The sequence below is a fragment of the Narcine bancroftii genome, chromosome 12 (genome assembly GCF_036971445.1).
Source record: "Narcine bancroftii isolate sNarBan1 chromosome 12, sNarBan1.hap1, whole genome shotgun sequence".
NCBI classification, from domain to species: Eukaryota; Metazoa; Chordata; class Chondrichthyes; order Torpediniformes; family Narcinidae; genus Narcine; species Narcine bancroftii.
In genome coordinates, this window is record NC_091480.1 from 96,049,387 (window position 1) to 96,072,567 (window position 23,181).

At 45.6% G+C, this 23,181-nt stretch overlaps 1 protein-coding gene across 2 annotated transcripts in view; it reads right to left on the reverse strand.

Annotated features, from left to right (window-relative positions):
* The window catches only part of LOC138746699 (formin-like protein 1), a 167,742-nt gene that overhangs the window by 42,333 nt on the left and 102,228 nt on the right, over window positions 1-23,181 (reverse strand). For both annotated transcript variants that reach the window (XM_069905011.1, XM_069905012.1), the window contains exons 8-15: window positions 19,984-20,089; window positions 18,320-18,396; window positions 14,100-14,193; window positions 5,981-6,055; window positions 5,138-5,248; window positions 3,982-4,131; window positions 1,688-1,789; window positions 416-641 (exon numbers count right to left, since the gene is read on the reverse strand). In XM_069905011.1, the coding sequence (XP_069761112.1) occupies window positions 416-641; window positions 1,688-1,789; window positions 3,982-4,131; window positions 5,138-5,248; window positions 5,981-6,055; window positions 14,100-14,193; window positions 18,320-18,396; window positions 19,984-20,089 (941 nt within the window). The remainder of the gene's footprint in view (window positions 1-415; window positions 642-1,687; window positions 1,790-3,981; window positions 4,132-5,137; window positions 5,249-5,980; window positions 6,056-14,099; window positions 14,194-18,319; window positions 18,397-19,983; window positions 20,090-23,181) is intronic.

A 23,181-nucleotide genomic window follows, 5' to 3' on the forward strand; every position in this document is an offset into this window, starting at 1 on the left:
TATTGATTTTAACTCTCACCGCCTGACTCAAGGACCAGGGTAAAGTCAGGGAACCCCCTTCCCACTCACCCTGTGACCCTTCTCACGTTAATCTGCTCTTCAATCTGACGACTGGATGTCAGCAGGATGGAGTCACGACCCCTCATCTTGCTCACCCCTTCAGCACACTGACCTGGAAATTCCTTTACGTCGTGAAATACTTTGTGCCACATGAAGTATTTCACCCTCCCCCCCAAAAAAAGGGGCGTCACAGTGATAATTTTGCTGGGTGGGGGGGGGGGGTGTGGTTGAAGTTGCCCTCAAGCTTCTGAAACCTTGGGCCAGACCACTCAGTGTGCAGCAAGCCTCACTGGGAGATTGAACCATGTATGGAGTGCTGGGCGATTGAATGGATGGAAGATTTTGCACTTGGTACCTTCATAGGGTGCAGGCGCCGTGGTTACGACCGTTTCCTTCACTACAACTGGAATGATATCTATGTCGAGGTCTCCGCTGTCTCTGCGATGGATCTTGAGCAGTCCCTGCTGTTCCAACTGCAAGAGTTTCTGCTCCAGGGAAGTGTGCATTCGGACCACCTTGCTGCTGTCCGCGACCTGTGCCTGCATAGAATGCAACTTCGCCGCAGATTCACTGAATGTCTCCTATGGGAGAGAAGTACCGTTGCAAAAGGCCAGGTTTCTCGACAGCCATCAACTTCACAGGAATATCAGGATCCAAGCAATAACATTAAACTTAACATTTCTAAAATTTTAACGATTCAGCATAGCAGAAGACCCTTTCACCCTAAAAAACCCTTACAGCCCGATTAATTATTACCCCCCCCCCCCGCCACCCCTTTAACGAGACCCATCACTATGGTCAACCTGGCTCCATTTGCTCATGAACCCTCCCTCATCTGGTTCGACCAATCACCTACTAGCCTGTCAAAGCTCTCTCCCTCCCTCCTTCACCACCTTGCTCCATTTGGGCATCCACCCCATCATCACCCAGATCCACCTATCACATGCCAGCCCCCGTTGCACACCTCCCTTTCCCCTCTATCATAAAACAGTGCTGTAGAAACTCAGCAGGTCAAACAGTGGACTTTATATAGCAGGCGTATTTATGCCTGTCGACATTTTTGCATTCCATATGAAGGACTCAAGCCCAAAACATTGGTTATGTATCTTTATCTTTGCTGTATAATGTCCACTGTTTTACCTGCTGAGTTCCTCCATCATTGTGTTTTTTACTTCAACCACAGAGTCTGCAGACTTCTATGTTTTACTTTTCTCCCTTCTATCGGCTGGCTATCAGTCCCGATGCATGGTGTGGACCGTCCCTTTTCCTCACCCGCTGAGTTCTTCCATCAGGTTGCTTTTCGGCAACAAAATGGATTCGGTTTGGATTAGTTTAAACAATAGCTTGATAGTCAGGTTGTTGACCAGTATGGTTTCTGTGGGCTGAAGGTCCTGTTTCTGTGTTATCTCTCTCGACTGCAGAGATACTTAACTTCTTTCCTCTCACCACCCTGACCGTAAGCCGGCCATATTTCCTCCTTGCTCTGGGCTTGTTTCCGAGGCTTCTGTTCCGACCTTCCACTTTGGAGCAGGCAAGGAGCGTTCCTTGTGCTCTCGCCTGAGGTTGTGACCAAGTTCCCCACTCCCTGGCGCCGCGGGGATATGCAGGCAGCTGAGGGCACGCTCACCTTGAGACCTTCCACCTCCTTGTGGGCCTGTATCAGCTGTTTCTCCAGCTCAGCAATCTTCATCATGGAGTCATTCTCGGCTTCCTGCAACTTCTCTCTCAGCTTTTAACAAAAAAAAAGGAACAGAGGTTCACTGCCATAAGGTTAGGAAGCTGTTTGATAACTTCATCCTCCAAATCCCTCATCCAGGCAGGATAACAGAGCTACAACCCATTACTTCCGTGGTAGGATGTAAACTAGAGTGTTCCTATCAAACCTTTCATAAGCCAAAATGGCATTAAGCGAAGACCCATTCATTACTATTAAGTAATGGTTCATTACAATTCATAAAATGGAAAACTCATTCAAATTTCTTTAGGAATAGTAAAGATGGGTTTCTTCGTAAAAGCAAATTTTCTTCAGGTGAGTATTCGTAAAATGGGGTATACCCGTAGTTACAGTCAAAGGCAACGAAGCAATTTGTTGAAAAGGGAGCCCATGGAACGTGAAGGGTAAAGACTGAGCTTGTGGGATTCGCAGCACTGCTGACATGGATTGGTAGGTCTAGTGGCCTCATTCTGTGTGGGCTGAGGTCTTGCACACTCATTCCAGTAGATGGGGAACTTATTTTCAGGACTGTCCTCCAGATATTGTGGAAGAGAATCCAACGGACTTGGATACCCAGCCCACCAAAGCTGTTTACATAGAGCCTAAATTTCTCCATGAGATAGCAGGAATCCTTTATAGTACATAGAACATTGGAGCACAGTGTAGGTCCTCCAGCCCGTCATGTTGTGCCAACCTCTTTAAGCCTACTCAACCTCACCCTTCCCAAACTCACAGCTCAGTACCTATTTTTTTTACATCCACGTGCCTATCTAACAGTCTCTTCAATGTCCATATTGGGCCAGCGTCCACCACCATCCCTGGGAATATGTTCCATGCACCCACCACTGAGCGCAGTGTGATGAAATAACTCATGGATTAGGGAGGAATATTTTTGGAGTCACGGGAGAACAATGTTCACTCGTAACCCAGGGGCCTGCACACCAACAAGGGGAAGGAAATCTTTGGGTGCTCAGTGACTGGAATTTCTTTCGCTACTCCAATTTACACTCTGTGACAAAGCTGGACATGACGCCACAGCTTTGCTCTCGGCCCCACGGATTAGCATGATGGGAAATGGAAGAGGCCCTGTGGCTGGACTTGGTCACCTGGTATCGGGTCCGCTCATACTGTGGAACGTCAGGCGGGATGGCTCCCACACGTTCTCGGGTCCTCAGAGGTCATCTTGCCCACTAGCCCTTTCTGGCTGCAGTTACTGCAACCCTGTGCAGACCAGTGACAGCAGAAATCCTCCATGACCATTCTCAATATGAGGGGAAATCAAAATGGCACCAATTTTCCAGACCACCCGATGCTACTCCCACTGACGCCCAAACATGTTCAATGTCATTGTTCTTACATGTTACACAGTATTACATTACATTTTTCAGTTCACTTATTCTTAACAGTGTGGAGGAACAGTGATCTTCGGTTTAGGTCCCTAAACTCCTCAAAGTTGCAGACTAAGTTGATAGGGTGGTTAAGAAAGCACATGGTATGGGAGCCTTAAATGGGCAGAATTCAAGAGCTGTGAGGTTACACTGCTGCTCTACTAAACTCTGAGTAGACCACACTTGGAACATTGTATTCAGTTCCAAGTTCAGATTTATTGCCAGAATACATATAACATCACGTACAACTCTGAGATAGGGTGGTTGCCAGCACTTTTTTTTCCAAAGACCAGAGGACATCTGTTTAGGTGAGTGGAGGAAAATTAAGGTGAGATGTCAGAGAGGGTATCTAGAATGTGTTGCCGGGTGTGATGGTGGAAGCAGGTACAATAGGGACATTCAAAAGACTCTGAGATAGGCACATGGATGTAAGAAAATAGAGGGTATTGGAGGAAAGGGTTAGATTGTTGTGGAGTAGGTTTACATAGGATGGCACAACATTGTGAGCTGAAGGTCCTGCACTCTATTGTAATTGTTCCATGTTAAAGAGAACAGGAGATGTGCAAGAGACCCTAGCTCCATTAATAAACCAACTGATGTTCCTGAACCTGTCTGGTGTTCCGGACCCCCTGCCCGCAAGCAGCCCATAGTTCTGGATCCCAAATATGGCACAGCTGCGGTTCATATTCCAGGCTAATGAGCCAGATGCTGGACCACCATTCTGAAAAATTGAATGTCAGAGTTTCATCCCCTCACTTGGCCTTTCTCCCACAACCCTCAGAGTGATTCCTAAACCTGTCCCCTCCCCTCAGACAGTACCTGTGTTACTTGCCCCTGCAGTTCTTCGACGTGTTCCAACACCGCGTTCTTGGTCTCCGCGTCCTCCAACAGTGCGCCGACATCAAACACATTGTCCAGGTACGCCTGGATTTGAACCTGCAGCCTCTCGCTTTCTGACGGCTTCAGTTTCTGCTCATTAGAAGGGAAGGTAAGAGAGGGACCATGGCATTAAAGTCCAAGGAATACTGATGGTGGCAGCACAGGTGGGTAGGCAGTGAAGAAGAGTGAGGGGTGCTTGCCTCCATGAGTTGGAGCATAATACAGAAGGTGACAGAACAGCTTAATAAAACATGGAGTGGTCCACAGGAGGAGGGTCTACAGTTCCGGTTGTTACACTATAGGAAGGATGTGATTGCAGAGGTGAGGGTGGAGAGGAAGTCATTCACGAGGAGTGACTGGAGATCCAGGGTTTTCCCTGGCAATGATGAGGTACATAGGTAGGGAAACTGTAGGACATTGGTTCAGGGTGAGGAGGGGATCTGAGGAAGAACTTATTCACCCAGAGTTAAGCATGAAAGGCCACAGATGCTGGGGTTGAGTACAATACACAAATGTGCTGGATAAGATCTGCGGCGTGACCTGCTGAGTTTCTCCAGCAGATTTGCGTATCGCTGTTCACCCAGAGGGTGGCAGGAATCTGGGACGCATGGCCTGAGTGGTTGATGGGGGCAGAGACTCTCGCAATATTTAATTGGGAAGGGACAGAACAAGGACTGGTAAACGGAATGGGTGTATGTGGGGAACTGATGGTCATCTTGGGCCTGGGAGGGCCTGGGGACCTGTATCTGAGCTGTACCACCCCATGAATCCAGAAACCCCTACACCTTACCCCCAGCTGCTCTATCCTCTGCTTCCCCAGCTCCAGCACTGGATTCATCCCCATCCCTTTGCTGACAAGGAATGTGCTGCCCTCTCCACCCCATGCCCCTGCTCCAGCCACCTGCCACTGTGACCCCTTCTGGGTCCTAAGAAGCAAGTTGCCTCTGTTCCATCCCCAAACCAGCCAAAGTCTCTGGCCTTGGGCACAGTGGTGGGCTGGAAGGGAAACTGCCACAGGGATTTCACAGTGGCCCCACACAGCAGGAGCAGAATATTCACTGTCGAAGTCTGCTCCCGTCAGGCTGAGCTCACTTACATTAAGGTATTCATCCAGTCCCAGTAAGGTAAACTCAAACTGGAGGTGCACACGGAAGTTCATGTCCTCGACGGAATGCACCACGATGTTAATGAACTGCATACAGGCAACCTGCAGAGAAGAGAGGAAGGGTACTGGGATTACAGTCTGTGGAGAGAGAGGGATGAAAATGTTTCCTGGGGTGGGGGGGGGGGGGAGAGAAGGAGGGGGTGGGGGAGGGGGAAGAGAGAAAAAGTCGGACCAAAACCTATTATTCTCCTTGACCATTATTTTTAAGAAGGGTCTCAGGAAGTATGGTGGCATTAGTTGACACTGCAGCAGGTGATGGGACATTGCAATGCACAATATTATCCTGGTGTTGGAGGCTTCAGCCGACACCCACTGCACTCCTGTGAGCTACCTCATACGTTGAGAGGTCTGCTTATTGAACTGTTGCCAGGACATAGGCCCTGTGCATGCTGACTGCTTGCAACACCCCAACATTTGTGTGGCTTTAATTCATTCAGAAGCACACCTGACTCACAGATGAAAGCCACAAAAATGGGGTGGGACCACTGTTTAGAAAGGAGCATCTCAGCCTGTAATTCTGCATCAGTCGATTGTCAGATCCCCTTCAACAGGGGCTCAACCCTTCTGCAGAAGGAGGTTGAAGACCTACTTGACTGGATTGGGGACCAGGGTCATCCAGCCATACTGAGAGATGCTTGACACACCAGGTACACCGTAGGCTCCAAGGAGTTTGGAGTGAAGTCAATGAAGATCACACTCCCCTGACAAATGCCTGGGGATGATGGATCCTCAGCTAACACGTTAGATGGGATCTTCCTGGTCAATCCAACGTACCATGAAGTCGATGTTGCTGTCCTCATTTTGGAAATATTCCATGAGTTTTTCAAAGCGCACCTTCTCCCCACAAACCTGAAAGGACACACCAAGAATTACACATCTTCTCCTTGAACACTACTTCGTCATCTCTCTAAAGCACAGTACCACTAGATCTTACCTTGCTCCTCTACTAGAAGAGGGCAAGTTATTTTCATGGAAAGAGTGGTTTCCTTCTGAACAGATGGGAGTGAAGGTACAAGTATTGGGTGTGGGGGGGGGTGGGGGTGGAGGGGGCTTTGTCCTCGATGCTCAGTTCCCTTCCTGAACCTCCTCATCTGCCTATCAGAAAGCAGCTAGCAGAAGGTCAGATACTGGTGTACATGTCTTCCTGTTCCACCGCTGGACCCAGGCCTGTTGACAGAGGGACTGAATAAACTCAGCACTGGCCAAAAGTGTGGCTGGTTTACCTACAGTAACCCCCCATTCATCTGACTACAAAGGCAAGCATTTTACTCAGCTAAACACAATTCAGCTGGAGGATCTCAGCAGGTCGAGCAGCATCAGTGGGAGAAGAAAAGTGGTTGGTAATTCATGCCTGGAGTTGGGTCAGTCATTCTTTTATTTCCCACTGATGCTGCTCGACCTGCTGAGATCCTCCAGCTGAATTGTGTTTAGCTTCGGATCCCAGCGTCTGCAGTCTCCTGTGTGCCAACAGTGATTCAATTAATCTACCTTATTTTTAATTAATTTCTTATCATTCAATTGGCTATTTTTACTTAAGCCTATTTTCAAAATGTCCCCAAACTTGTCCTGTCACAGCGGTAAAACTTAAATTAATTTAGAGATAGAGCACAGTAACAGGGCCCTTCCAAACCACGGGCCCGGATTCGCAAATAGATTTATGTGACCATTTAACCTACAAGTCCCATACGTCTTTGGAAGGTGCGAGGAAACCGGAGCACATGGAGGAAACCCACGCCGTCATGGGACGAACGTACAAATTCCTTTCAGAGAGCGGTAGATTCGAACACTGGTCGCTGCCGCTGTAATAGCATTAAACTAACTGTGCCACCATGTCAAAAGTAAAAGTCTGTGCTGGGCAGGGTCTCGAGCTCAGACCTCATGTCCTGCTACACTTTTTTGGGTTGGGGGGTGGTTTGTTCCCAGGTGCAGAAAGCCTGGTGTGTTGGTTCAGCTTGGTACAGGAGGCAGGGGTTTCAGTATGATCCATCCCAACTGTAGCTTTTAGAAGAGAACTGGACGGTGACATAAAAAGGAAAAAGAATATTGCAGGTTCAATAGAATGAAAACAGGGTTTTTCGGATAATATTTTGCTTGAGCTAGCATAGCCATGCTGGGCCGTGCATTTCTTGTGTGGTGTAGGATTCTGTAAAATGTTCATCAGTTATTTGGTCCATCAAAGTAGATTCAGTCTCAGTCCTTCTTTCCTTTCACTTGTATAGAATCCTGGAACCGTCCATCCCTCAGAACTATCCATGGCCACAGTACACTCCATCCCCTCAGCACCCACTGCCTCACAAAAATCCTCCGTCTCTACGTTGTGACACAATCCCCTGTCTCCACAGAACCATCTGTACTTGCAGAATCCTTCATCCCTCCTTCCCCTCAGAACCCCCTGTCCCCAGATCCTGGCAGAACCCTCCGTCCCCTCATCCACACCACCCAAAGGAACTGATGATGTGAATCTGCAGCTTCTTCGCGTCCTCTGGATAGTTCCACACATGTTGTATCCTGTGTTTTTATTGTGAAGAACGGGCACATCTACGAGTGTGTACACAGCAGTGTGTACAGCATTACCAGTGGACAGAGCAAACTCTCCACCTAACCTTACAATCAACCACTCACACCCTTCAATCCCCTTGCTCATTCTCACAGTGCCCCACCCTGGCCAGGACAGGAAAAATCTTCTTCAAACTCTGGAGATCAAGAGAGTAGAAAAACCTCCTCTGACTGACGCACAGGGGATGTGAACAGTGCTTCAGAAACTTGGTCCAACTGACTATGATCAGGACAAGCTACAGAAAGGGCGCTCAAGGTGCAGGTATGGTATGGTCCCCGCGGGTTGTGAGCTGGTCAGGTCATTGTCTCCACCCACCTACTCCTGAATCTGTAAGGGGACAAAGAGACAATGCTCTGCAGAGAAGCTCTGATCTAATGTGGTAACAAAGCCTCACTCAAATAAAATACCTGCTCTCAAGAGGAACTGAGAGTTTTGAGCAGGACAGAGAGTCTAAAGGAAATCTGACTAAGTAACTCAAAGTTGTGAAGATCAGATCGATTGATGAGGGGCTCTTTCCACTGGTCAATGCATTGGTCACAAGGGGAGTAAACTGATGAAGATCAAGGATGAAGAAAAAAGAAACGAAGAGTACCAACCCTAGATGCTGACGTCCAACGGATCCAGGAGCAATGCACCAGCAAATGACCTGGGGATAGTCAACGTTGTCTCCCTGAATATTTACCAACAAATGACCTGGGGATGGTCAACGTTGTCTCCCTGAATATTTACCAGCAAATGACCTAGGGATGGTCAACGTTGTCTCCCTGAATATTTACCAGCAAATGACCTGGGGATGGTCAACGTTGTCTCCCTGAATATTTACCAGCAAATGACCTGGGGATGGTCAACGTTGTCTCCCTGAATATTTACCAGCAAATGACCTGGGGACGGTCAACGTTGTCTCCCTGAATATTTACCAGCAAATCATCTGGGGACGGTCAACGTTGTCTCCCTGAATATTTACCAGCAAATGACCTGGGGATGGTCAACGTTGTCTCCCTGAATATTTACCAGCAAATGACCTGGGGACAGTCAACGTTGTCTCCCTGAATATTTACCAGCAAATGACCTGGGGATGGTCAACGTTGTCTCCCTGAATATTTACCAGCAAATGACCTGGGGATGGTCAATGTTGTCTCCCTGAATATTTACCAGCAAATGACCTGGGGATGGTCAACATTGTCTCCCTGAATATTTACCAGCAAATGACCTGGGGATAGTCAACGTTGTCTCCCTGAATATTTACCAGCAAATGACCTGGGGATGGTCAACGTTGTCTCCCTGAATATTTACCAGCAAATGACCTGGGGATGGTCAACGTTGTCTCCCTGAATATTTACCAGCAAATGACCTGGGGATAGTCAACGTTGTCTCCCTGAATATTTACCAGCAAATGACCTGGGGATAGTCAACGTTGTCTCCCTGAATATTTACCAGCAAATGACCTGGGGATGGTCAACGTTGTCTCCCTGAATATTTACCAGCAAATGACCTGGGGATGGTCAACGTTGTCTCCCTGAATATTTACCAGCAAATGACCTGGGGATAGTCAACGTTGTCTCCCTGAATATTTACCAGCAAATGACCTGGGGATGGTCAACGTTGTTTCCCTGAATATTTACCAGCAAACTTCTGCCACAATAAATTTTGAAAGATAATTGCTTTATAAATACCAGTAGAAATTAACGCAGAGGTAGGAAGCACCAAGTGACTGAGCTGTGTCACATATCTAGAAAGCTGGGGCTGATCCTACAGATGTATGTGTGTGTGACACAATTGGAAGGATGGGGTTCAGTTGTACAACTGCTGCCTCCTGTGAGGTTCTATGAAGCCTGTATTAACGTAGCAGCCAGAGGAGCTTGGCTTTAAATAAATGAACACTTATTACTATCACAGACTGTGATAGCACTTCCCTTGTTTCTTGATCACTAAGCACATGAGTGACAGGATAATTGCACTGGTTTCACACACCTGACCTCTCAACAGCTTCTTCATGCAGAGGCTAAGCCATAGTTTTACATTTATGGGTCAAGAGAGAACTTCAGTGCCTGCCTCGGACATAGATAGCTTCAACTCTACAAAACTGCCTGGTTATTCAAACGTCCGCACCTTGAGGGGGTGAGCTGGCTGAACGATGGAGCACGACATGGAGTTTAGCCTTACGGTGGGCTTTGTGGGGAAGGGATGGGGGTGCCTTGTGGACACCATCCATCCCTGACTAGTCCAGAGTGGGCACAGGGGGGTAGAGGGGAGAAAATGCTGCAGAGACAGTTAACATCTACCACTTCCTCCACACACAAGGAAGCAGATGATGCCAACATATTTTTGATCAACGATTAAGAACTTCAATGCTTGTATTCCCCCTTCACCTTCAAAGTAATCCTCCCAATCCCCAGGACTCCTGAGGTTATTATTAACAACAGTTAACATATATTTAACAAGTCCATAGATGAGTGGGCCACTAAGACACAGAGGCACTTGTTCTGACACACATATGTCAGTAGAGGGCAATGTTGTCCACATATTGGCAACACCAAGAGGACGCAATCATTGCCTGTTCACAGATGTGAGTGGCAATGGTGACGTTGTTCGAGCTACAGGCATGAACTTTACTGCATAGATTGTAATGCACCATTTCTTCACGAATGTTGATTGTTGATCAGGGGATTTGTAAGGAAGAGGTGGAGCACAGTCACCAATGGAGAAATGACTCGGGTTGAAGATCAGAAGCCAGGGGAAGATCTTGAACAGAGGTTGGATCAGGGAGGTAAGGCCAGAGTTTGCAAGTGTTCCAGAGGTCAGAGGTTAGATAAAGGTTTTGGAGGGGCCACTGGAGGTCGTACTCAATACTGCTAAAGTCTGGCTCGGACTGGCCGGAGGAGAACCAGATATCGGAAACGGGATGTTGAGGGGGTGCCAAAGAGTCTCTGACTGTGTTGGAGGTTCAGATCTGGAGCTTGGGTCGACAATGGTTTGGAGTAGACTCTGGGTGGCTGTGGAGAGTGAATCTATGGACACTCAGTGATTCTGGGGGGACGCTCTTTTGATTCTCTTTCTCTGACTATAAGAAGCACCTAGGTAATTCCTGCCAGTGGTGAATCTGTCTGCCTTGCAGCTGGCAAAAAGGAGTTTCAAGTAAAAGAACAATGTTTTATTACTATGACAATAAATTGAATCTTGAATACTGGTGGGAGAGGGGTGCAGTACAGTGGAGAAAGGGGATGGGAGAACCCTGATGGCCAGCAATCAGGTGGGTTCCTAGCTCTGGACTGACACTCTCCATGTAAATAAGACAATGGAGATGATCATCGACTTCAGGAGAAAGGGTAGAGATCACATCCCTGTCCATAGCTATGAGTAGATGGCTTCAAGGTCTGAGGAATAAACATCTTCAATGACCTGACCTTGGACAAGCACATTGATGTAATGTTCAAGAAGATGCATCAATGCTTCTACATTCTCAGAAGACTAAGGATGTTTGGAATGACCCACTTGTCCCTCAACAATTTCTACGGGTGCACCATTCAAAGCATAACTGCAGGAGGCGTCACAGCATGACGCTCAAGGCCAGAAGAAGCTACAGAAGGTGATGAATGGGGCTCAGAACATGAATCAAATTTAGCTCCCCTCCCTGGATTCCATCTAAATCTCCCATTGCCTAGGAAAGGCTACTAACCCACTTATCATATTCCGGACACACTCTCTTCTCTGTCCTCCTATCGGGGAGTGTAAAAGCCTGCTCCGGCAGGCTTAGACAGTTTCTTCCCTGCAGCTATCAGGCTCTGGAATGAACCTCAGAACAGGTCTTTCATCCTTCATGCTAAATGATCTTACTTTACATTGTGATTGTGTGCCCTGTAAGCTGGGCTCTTTAAACTGTTGCATGAATGTTTGAAACTCCACTGTGACCGGACCCTTTCACTGTCTCATTCCTTTAGGAGGAGTTAACGAACAGCCCGAGAAAATCCCAGTGGATGAAGTTGGGGAGACAAGCTCCTGCACACATACACACACCGCTACATCATCAGTCAGAGAGATGTAGCAGAGAAGCGAGCCCCAACGGGTCCCGCCACGTGCACTCATCCCTACATCAATCCCATCTGTTTATTCTCCTCATATTCCCAACAAATTCCGGCCAGATTCCATGACCAAGCTATGGAGTAGGTTCAAAGGACAGCAGCCAATTAACTGACTGAAGCCTATGACTTTGGGAGGAAGTCCACACCATTACATTGAACACAGGCAAACCTACCACAGGCAGCACCCAAGGCCAGGATTGAAGCTACATCTCTGGCGTTGCTAGGCAGCGGGTCATATATATTTTTTATATTAGAGGGAGAGAGAGAGAGAGAGAGAGACAGACAGAAGATGGAACTGCTGGGTTAGTTTCAAACTCTATTTCATTGGAATACAAATGTTAATGATGCCATTGAAAGCAGCAGATCTAAGACAGAATATTGTTTGAGCAATGTCATCTAGTGAGATATTCTATTTAATTTCATCTGAGAATCAGCCGAAAATTGGCCACACATCAACGGCCAAGCTTTAATCTCTGGTTTTTCACCGTCCAAGCTATCAGCTGCTGTTTTACTTGGGAAAATGCAATTGAGGAATGTTCAGTAATGTGGCTGCAGAAGCACCACCTCCCCACCCTCCAGACTCCATGCTCACCACCCCCCCCCTCCCACCTCCACCAATTCCAAAGCCAAAACCCATGCAGGGGAGGGGAGAGCAAAGCAAGCAGTTGGGGCAGTCAGCCTCCAGATCCCACCTGTTGTCAGTGACTCATCCAACACAAAGGAATTGTGGACAAATATCAGGCGTCAAATGAAGACTCATGCCAAGGGTCAAACATCGAGGAAAGAGAAGTATTCCCCATCGACTGAAACACTTTGCTATGTTTTTAAAAAAAAAACCACAAGGGTCTAAATGCAGAATGTGAGGGTGATGCACTCTGTTTCAAACAGATGATTTGGAAGCTTCTCATTCCAAGCATTAACTGCCTGAGACAACTGGCTCAGAGTCATTGCAAAAACCAGCACACTACCACCCGCCTGGAAAACTGGAAGCTGCAGAATTGCTAGTTACCTTTCCTTTCTCTAGATCCCCCTTGGTAAAGGCAGAACCACATTTGATCTTCAATCTTATGAGGATATATCCAGGCAGCTAACCATCACACAGTCAGAAGCTGTCTAAAGCAGGGGTGGCCAATCTTCTCATTTTTAGTTCAGAAATACAGCGAAGTAATAAGCCATTTCAGCCCACATGTCCGTGCCACCCCATTAACCTACACTGCTGGTATGTACTCATGGGCTGAAATGGCCTGTTACTGTGCCACATGTCTAAATTAAAAATTAAAAGCTTGGCCGCTCCTGGTCTAAAGGTTAGAAGTCACGGTGCACCAGAAGGTCACTTTCCTGAGATTTTAGGAAGCTAAACCTCACTTAATTCGAAGTGGTGGCACAGAACAATTTGGTTGATATTTAACTCTGGAGCAATGGTAGTAATGGTACTCAACCACACTGCATCCAGGGTATACAGCATTGCCCCAGGACTGGATTGCACTGCCCAAGGTACCATTTGGATGAGATGCTAAACCAGTGACTTGGGCATCTTTGGGAAAGTGTGTCAGACCCTGACATCATCAGCCTGGACTGTCATGCCAAGGGAAACTTGATGAGTGGAAAAGCCAACCTAAAAATGAAAGGACAAGTTACCTGCCTAGTCAGCTGACATGAACAACTGCTTTGTTCTTTTGGAAGGGACAAATCAGCAAGGTGAGGTATTGACGTAAATAAACACCATGATTAAATCACTAACGTGTAAGTGTCATGGCTTGTCTCCCATCCACCCCTGCATGGAACATCGAGCAATCCATAACAGCCGAGTAAAATTAAATTTGAACTGAATAGTTTCAGTTTATCATGTTGTGACTGTATTTACATAACCACAGAGAGCACACACCAACAATCATGTACATACATAAGAATACAATAGGAAATAAAATAGATGTATAAATATTTTTGAATAAGTTACTGATTTTCATGTAGAAGGGACTCAAGGTTTAAGGATACTATTCATTAGGTAAACCAGATGGCAGATTTTCCCTAAAAGCATATCTCTGCTGGGTTATAACCATATAACCATTTATGGAGCGGAAACAGGCCATGTACTCTCATCCCTACATCAATCTCACAGAATGCACATGCAACATTTTAAATATGAATATTTTCACAATCAGGTATAAACTGTGAACACTGAATCTTTTGAAAGCGTGTTAAATAGATATTGGTGGATTCTCCACCCTGTCCACACCCTGACAGACAGCATTCCTACCTCTTTGAAGTTCTCAAAGGCCGCAAGGATGATGTCATGGCCCCCTCGCACGAGGCATACCGCAGCCAGCAACTCCAGTACCAGGGCCTTCGTCCTGCAAGTGCAAAGAGACATAACCGACTGTGACGCCCTCGAGTACAGAGCAGGGTGGATTAGATGTGTAACAAGGCAGCAGCAGAGGGTTTTGAGGAGTTCTCTCAGAAGCAAAGTGCTGGAGGGACTCGGAGATTCAGGCAGAATCCGTGGAAAGCAAGAGACAGTCGACACTGTGGGCTGACACCCCTTCATCAAGCACATATCCAGGAACTCTGTCTAACCAGCTGAGTCCATCCAGCACTTTGTGTGTTGCATCTGTTTCCCAGCATCTGCAGACATCTGGTTCACTGTTTTTGTCACCCTGCTGGACTCTACCCTCCAGAAGCTGTCAACAGACCTCGTGCCTGCACAGATTCAATGTGCAGTGAAGACACGACACTGAGCGAACTGAAAAGCTCCAAAGATTTCACTTAGATTGTGCTCAGTCTCAGGGAAGGACACTTGGGATTGGGTAAGAGCAATTAATAGGGAAATTATTTAGCATTTGTATTGATGACCTGGAAATGGGAATAGGATGCAGGTGTTTCCAAGTGTGCTGCTGAGGTGAAATCATTAGTTGAGGGTGTTCTACAACAGGATGTAGATTGGGTTTAATCCTGGCAAATGGAGTTTAATCTGGGAAAGTGGGTCATGATGGACTTCAGTAAAAGAGAAAACAAAAGGCTGATTTTTATCTCAATGGAGAGAAACTGAAATGAGTGGAGTTCAGAGGGGTGAAACACAAAGTCTGCAGAAGATGTGATTGTTGTAAAAAGAGAAATGCTGGAGGAACCTAGCAGGTCTCACACTGTCCGTAAGAGATAAAGATAGATAACCAGTGTTTCGGGCCTGAGCCCTTCTTCAAGGTGTGAGTAAAAAGCAGGCAGGCGCCTGAATTAAAAAGCTGGGGAGAAGGTGCATGAATCCCTGAAAGTTTGCAGACAGCTCCAATAAGTAGTTAAGAAGGCAAATGGCACGTTGGACTTCATTGCAAAGGGGCAGGAGTTTACAAGTTATACCTGGTGTTGGTTCAGATTCACCGAGAATACTGTGTACTACTTTGATCCCCTTAGAAAAGGATACCAACAGAGGTAGTCCAAGGGAATGAGCCAGGCTAATTCCTCAGATAAGAGGGTGTCCTATCAGGATAAACTGGACAGTATGGTACTGAACTCCGTGGAAATTAGAAGAACGAGAGGAGATTCTGAGGGGGCTTGACTAAGAAAATGCTTGACATGTTTTCACAAGTGAGAGAATCATATAAACATTCAGACAAATAAGTGACTGATCATTTCAAACTGTGTGCAGAATTTTGGAAGGCAATGAATCTCTGGAATTCTCTGTCCTCGAAAGTGGTGGAGATCAGATCATTAGATAAATATAAAGTGGAGATTGATAAATATTTCCCAGATTGAGGAATTGAGAGCTATCGGGAACTGAAACAGAAACCCAGCATTGGGTATGATCACAAGAAATGATCAGGTTTGTCAGGCCTGATGACTCACTCCTGAACCTATTTTCATGTTTTTCCCCCTTAAAAAAAAACCTTATTCTTAAATAAATTATTTACAAAAAGAAATCAATTCAAAGTCTTTTCACCTCCATGGTGTCATATCCATACATTTCCATCGCTGCATTGTTATATTCATTCTCTGCTTCACACCATTGCCAACACTCCCCCCTCTGTTGTTTGAGGGATTTCCCCTCGATCACATGTAATAGATTGTGTTAATATTAATCTTTAAAGTTAAAATGTTATTACATATTTCTTAGTAAAGTTAGTTTTTGGGTGGACAGGGCACATTTACATTTTACCGATACAATTACTCTCAGAGAGACCTTTGAAATGGAAGCTGGAAGATGTCAAAGACCATTTGTCTATAAATCCATTGTTCAGTGGAAGCTGTGTAAGCAGCCATAAAAAATGAAGTACTCAAGAAGGGCTCAAGGAGCCCATCTGTTTCAATACAAGAGTCTTTGCCTATTTCCTTATGTTGTTAGAATGGCAATTCAGAGACAGCTATTCAAACAAGCAGGAATTTTAATTCAATGGTCAGATGACAGATCAGAATCTGTTGGCTCATCATACTTTTGAACAAGGCATTATGAACTTCAAAGACAGAAATGATGTCACGTGCCATGTGATGAGACATTTTAAAACCATAAGGCACCTGGCCATTCTGTAAGTTACAGGATTGAAATGCAGTAACAAAAGGCTACTTATGTTCTCCTTATGAAAAGGAGGAACACTGGAAAAGTGGTTTTGAAGAATTTAGCCACTTCTCTGTCTAAAAAAAATAGGTTCGACTGTGTCCTTTTCTGTGTGACAATTTCATGTAAGCCCTCGTCTGGGTTATAACCATATAACCATTTACGGAATGGAAACAGGCCATGTTGGCCTTTTAAGTCCGCACCGGTTCACTGATTTTGTGCGCCCTCTTCAGGCATTGGTGATTATCGTGGAAGAAAATAGCCACCCGTCTCTTTGGAAAAGAGGGCAGATTCATTATGTGGAACAGATTCTAAAACCTCCATGCAAGAGAGAAAATTGCTCGTATGAAGAAGCATTGCTCTGAAAACAACTCTACAAAAGGAATTTCTGAGTTTTAAAGATGTCTGACGTCTTTATGCTTCAACATACTTCATTATTGCTTTTGAGCCACAACTTAAATAAATTGAATGCCTCGCACTTACTCTATAATTGCCTTTGAGCAGCAGTAAAGACCGAGTTTCAACAGAAAAGCTCTTGGAGACTGAACTTTAAAATCAGCTCTTCATAATCATGCTTAAACTGTAATGGTTTGGGTTTTAACACACACACACATATTTACATTTGCGCATAGTGGGGTTAAGAAAGAGTTACGTTTAGAGTTAAGTAAGAAGTGTTATATTATTAATAATAAAACAATTGTTGTTTTTGAAAAACCATCGTCTTAGTATTACCATTGCTGCAGATCTAGTACTAAACCTCAGCCCCTCAATACCCAGTAACAGAAGGACTCTAGATTCTGGTCCTTCCCCACAATGCCCTTCTTTTGGCCGTGCAAAGCTTCAGTGCATCCTTCAGCACACATTCCCTCACCGACATGGCCGTGTGCTGGAAGACCAACAAGGTTTGGGAAGACCAAGTTAATGATCCTCCAGCAGCTCTGGATGTGTCCCCAGAAACGGTTCATAAACCAGAGGGTTCTCTGTTGATCTGTGACAAAGACCCTTGCATCCTTCTCCACACACTCTTGGCAAATCTACATTCTGCAAGGAGGTGGCAACCCACTGCAGTCGTCACAGGTACAAGCGTTATGGGTGACATTTCTGTCATACAGGAAGGATCCTAGCGGGAAAGCTACTCTCATCACCAGCGTGGACGGTCAGCTCAGGGAATCACAGTACCCATCAAGTTCTTGTCTCTCAGTATCTGCAGGAGGTTCGGTGCTGACCACTGCACGATGGACGTTGTCAAAGGTGATTGGACAAACTTATCAACAAATGATAAGCAACGTCCAGCTGACTGGGACATTGTACGGCAACTGGGCCAGGCCCATCCTTTGCAACATCTGGGACATACAACCTCAGCATATAGCGTCACTTGACCCCATTGTACTTTGGTTCCAAGCATAGCCTGATGCAACTACACATGAAGGTGGTCATCAAGATGATAGCCATGTTGGGTAGGCTCTTGACCTCATTGACTGGTACATGGCACACTTTCAGGCCCTTTACATTTTAGATCCCTCTATGAACCAGGACTGGTCTGGTGATACTAGGGCAGAGGTACAGGGGATGGCCACATCTGTACTATTTTCTTGTGTCCTTGTTCATAGCTGGTAGACAAGGGGTTGGTTAAATCCCAAAACTGAGAAAGGTTAACTCCAATTGCTGGTCAAGACGGGGTTAGGTCAATTCCATCTCTGGTCGAACTGGGATTGGTTAAGTGACAGAGCTGGAAGACCAGGGATTTGTTAAATCCCAGAGATGAGAGACCTGAGTTTAGTTGAATCCCAGAGACGAGAGACATAGAATTAGTTAAATCCCAGAGATGCAAAACCTGCGATTGGTTAAATCCTAGAGCTGGTAGATGTCAGATTGGGACAGGGTTTTAGCTCTGGTATTGCTCTAGAGCTGACCTTTTTTGCACCACATCTTACCTTGCATTCTTATTGTTCAAACTGAGGGTGATCTCATTCACACACTGGGCATGTTCCATCACCAAGGTGAAACCAGACTAGAAAAGGAATCAAACACAAAGCGACAGCCACCATGAGCACCAAGGAATATTAACACATTATTAAAACATTGTCAGGGCTACATATTTTTTTTAAAAGACAGCAGGCCCTTCTAACATTGAACAAGTCAATCAGCAAATGGATGAGAAAAGTTGGGCAAAACCTTTTTCAATTAAAGGTCTGATAATCACCAAAAATCTGTCTGAACCTGCTAGATGTCACATTTCCTCTTATGTTTAAAGCCCCCTTTACACTTGCATCCCACTAAATAAACCATTCAGTGTCCCCGGATAAGAATGGGGGTTTGGCTTTTTACACTTGAACACTCCAAACTGGGACACTGAAGGCTTTCACACTTCTAAGGAGCTCTCCCCGCGGGTTAGATCTCTTCTACTTTCTACCAGTGATAGGGATGTCATGACTTATCGAGCGATGTGGACCTGCCCTAAATCCTGATCAATGGATTATGATCATATATTTGAACAAAATTAATCATTCCCAATTATAACACAATGAAGTTTTAAGTATAGCATAGTATGAGCCCTTGTAATGGAGGATTTAGACCAGCTGATGTAAGAAGGGATGCATATGAATCAGTAGACATTAACCAACTTCCACCAGGAGGCCAAGAGATGCAGTTGTCTTTTGTTGGTCGCAGACTGTCAGGAGACCTTGAAGATAATTAAATCATTTGTTCAAAGAGATAAGTTCTGAAGTAAACAACTTTTGGGTAATACAAGCCATGGTCCCACTGCTGAAGTTTGAGACTCTCCAAGAGGTAGCAACATCTCTCAGCAAGAAGAAGAACTTCAAGATTCCAAACCGACATCCCGGTCCGGGGAGGTGGAGAAGCTGCTACCGGCGCCCAGACAACCTACTACAAGTGTGCAGTCGTCGCCTTGCTTTGGCAGTTGGGACCAGTCCAGGCATTGATGTATAATTGGGAAGGGCTTGCATGTTGTAGTGTGAATTCAGCTTTAGATTTAGTAACAAAGACTTGTATAAACTGAACTGCTCTCGGTGTGGATGTCTATTTTCTTTCGTTAGCTCGAACACTGTGACCAATCTAAAATGAGCAAAGTGAGAGGTACAAGTTTACCCAAGACAGCCCTTCAGCCCATGTGTTGTTCTGCCAACCTATGAGAGGCCGTGGGAAGGTGCCAGCAATAGCGGACAATTTTTAAACAGCGTGGGAAAGATGGTAGCGCTATAGCGCACAATTTATACAGCTTTGTCTCACAGTCTTTATAAATGCTATTGCTATTTATTTTCTCTCTTCCGCTGCGACTTCTCCACAGCATTTTAATTTCTCTTCCTTCACATTCCTGCACTCGCGCAAAAACTTGGGTCATTTCAACCCTACAGTGCAATTGCCCGTTTCACACTTGCCTGATTGCAACGCCGGCATCTGCAGACGCCAGGGATTGGTCTAGGGGACGAGGCCGTCAATCCCCGGCGTGAGATGATGTCATTTGATGCTGGTGTTGAACTGATTTTGCTTTCGCACTAGACACTTTAAAGGCCAATTGGCTGTTAATTCCTGGGATCATTTGCAAGTGTGAAAGGGGCTTACGAATTCCTCTCACCTGGTAGTTCATGATGGCACGGAGGCACATGATGCAGACGTGGACATCATCCTTCTGGCTGACAATCCGTGAGTTCCGCAGGGCTTTCCTACTGTGTGTGTTGTGCCTGTGATGAACGCAGGGAGCAGATGTTACCGCCAATGTGCTATGGCAAACATGGGTCTCCACAAATATTTAAAACGGGCGACTGGCATGAGGAACTAGTACACAGAGGGATAAATATCAGCCTAATACCTTGTTTCAGTAAACAAAATCAAAGCACATGGTGCAGTGTTACATCAGAATTTGTGACATGAAGCAAGGTGCAGGAGGGGTTCAGGATAAAGATGGAGAGAATTGAGGAATAGAGTGGGGAGGCCAGAATATTTCAACCACGGAAGCCAGCCTCCACAAGGTGAACGTACATTTATTGCTTGAGGACTGGGAGTTTATCGCAACTTTCAGAGGGTTAGCGGGACGAGGAAGTGGAGAGTTAATGAACTTCACTGAGCTGTGAAGCAGGGCCAGGGGTGGGACTGGCCCAGCTCTGCATGCACAAAGACAACTCGTGGGCAGGCCAGTGGCCAACAGATGGTGGTCTGTTTAAGTCAAGCGGTGAGACGTTTAAGAAAGGCTGTAGCAACTGATGCATACAGTCCCATGATGAATGGAAAATGGCGACATCTGTGTTCATTGGAATCAGTCACCGATTGTGGAGCAAGGTACACACAGAATACATATTCCAACTTAAACATTCAGCATTCTTGTGTCATTCTCAAAGAACCTTGGGAGGCTTAAAAGACAGTACAAGCAGTATAATACAGGATAAGTCAAATGACTGAACAGAATGTCATGCATCATATCCATCTGGACTGAACACTGTGTTTCACAGGGAATGCCTGGAGAGCTCTATAGGTGTGTGGTTTAGAGGGAACCTACATGGGTTAAAGAATAAAAGGCCACGCTGCTCTCTGGTAAGCTTTTGATTTGCCTCCGTGTACCCACCGAGAGAAGACACATTCCCAAGAAGCATGAAAACAACAGAGAGAAAGGTTAATGTTCACAGTGCAGCTACTTAAATGCACAAATTCCCTTCCAAAATGAATGATAAAACAAACATGTGGGAGGAATTGGTCAGGTCATGCAAATTAATAGGGCAGTCGGTGTTTCAGGTCTGAGCCCTTCATCCTGATGTTTGGCCCATATCCCTTTAAATCTATCCTGTGTGAGCAGCCAAATGTTTCCTAAACGTTGCAATAGTACCTGACTCAATCACCACCTCTGCCAGCTTGTTCCATACACCAATCTCTGCCCCTCTTATCTGCCAGTCGAAGGTAACCTCTCCCTCATATATTGTGTGCCTGTATTCTGGTACAGAACTGGTGATTACTGCAGGCTGTACACTGATATGGCAAAAAAAAGTGATGCCCTTACTCTAAGATGTATGAGGTGATGCACTTTAGCAAATCAAACTGGGGCAGGACTTGCACAGTAAATGGTAAGGCCCTGGCGAGGGAAAAGAGAGACCTCAGCCTACAGGTACATAGTACCCCAAAAGTGGCGACAAATATTCAAGATGGTGAAAAAGGCATTTAGAATGCTTGCCTTCATTGGTATCGAGTTGGGACATCCTGTTATCACATTTGGAGTACTGTAGTGTATACAGTTCTGACGGCCCAGCTAATGTCATTAGGCTGGAAAAGGGACTAAAAAAGATTCACAAGGTCATCGGCAGAAGGCAGAAGATGGACAGACTCGGACTCTTTTCCCCTGGAGCGTCAGAGCTCTGTCTGTCAAATCTTGAAGGGCTTACATAGATCAGATGAATACTCACAGTCTTTTTACCCCAGGGTTAGAGGAGTTCAGAACTAGACGGCATAGTTTTAATGTCAGAGGGGAACGATTTAAAAGGGACCCGATGGGCAACTTTTTCTGCTCATTGGTTAGTGCACATCCAGAACAAGGCTGCCAGAGAAAGTGGTTGAGGTGGATATGATTATGTCTAAAGGACATTTATACAAGTTCTTGAACAGAAAAGGTTTAGAGCAGGGATGGGCAACCTTTTAAAACTCACATTCCACCTTAAGTAATCCCTGTGCTTAAGGTGGTATGTGAGTGGAAATAAAAGTTTGAAAACTACTGTTTTAATCGTAACTAATTGTTATTTCATAACTCCAAAGGAAATGGGCCGATGACAATTCTTTTCAAGCAAAATATTTCAGTAACAATTGGGTCAAGAGCAGTGATTCTCAACCTTCCCTGCCCACTCACATCCTACCTTAAGCAATCCCTTACTAATCACAGAGCACTTACGGCATACTTAAAATGGAATGAGGATTTTTTTTTAAAAGGTTGCCTACCTCTGGTTTAGAGGGATATGGACCTAACACCAAGAAAACGCTGTCACTTTGACAAGTTAACCCTGTCTAATATGGGAGACCACTCGAAATCTTAGCTTTCAGATCAGGAGACTTTAACCCATAAGAGTGGTCGATTTCTATACTGGACTGATAATCTTAAAATTCACAAGCTTATAATTTTTAAATTTTAACAATACGAATAACAATTAAAAAGCCCTTCTGGCCCAAATGCACCCAACTAACCTACCATCCCCATAGGTTTTTGGAGGGTGGGAGGAAACCAGAGCACCCGGAGGAAACTCTCACAGATCATGGGAAGAACGTACAAACTCCTTACAGACAGTGCCGGATTCAAACCGAGGCCACTGGTGCTGTCATAGTGTTGAACAAACTGTGCTGGGTAGCATACATACGGGTGAAGTGAGCACTGATTTACTTGGTTTCAGGCAAAAGTGAAAGATTGCGCACCAATCCGATGTGACCTCCTCATTCCATCCACGTACTCAATCTCACTGTCCCCATTCCAATCTCACTGTCCCCATTCCAATCTCACTGTCCCCATTCCAATCTCACTGTCCCCATTCCAATCTCACTGTCCCCATTCCAATCTCACTGTCCCCATTCCAATCTCACTGTCCCCATTCCAATCTCACTGTCCCCATTCTGCATTAAGGTTTCAGGGCATGATCATGAGCTACAGACATGCCAAAAGGGGCAACCTGACTTTGAGAATTATCAGCACAGAATATAATTTTCTGAGAACAAAGACTACTTGAGTGAATTCCTTGGTCTTAACTAAAGCCAGCTCATCCCTGGCATGAACCATGTCTAATAGAGCAAGGACTGATACCCATTGACT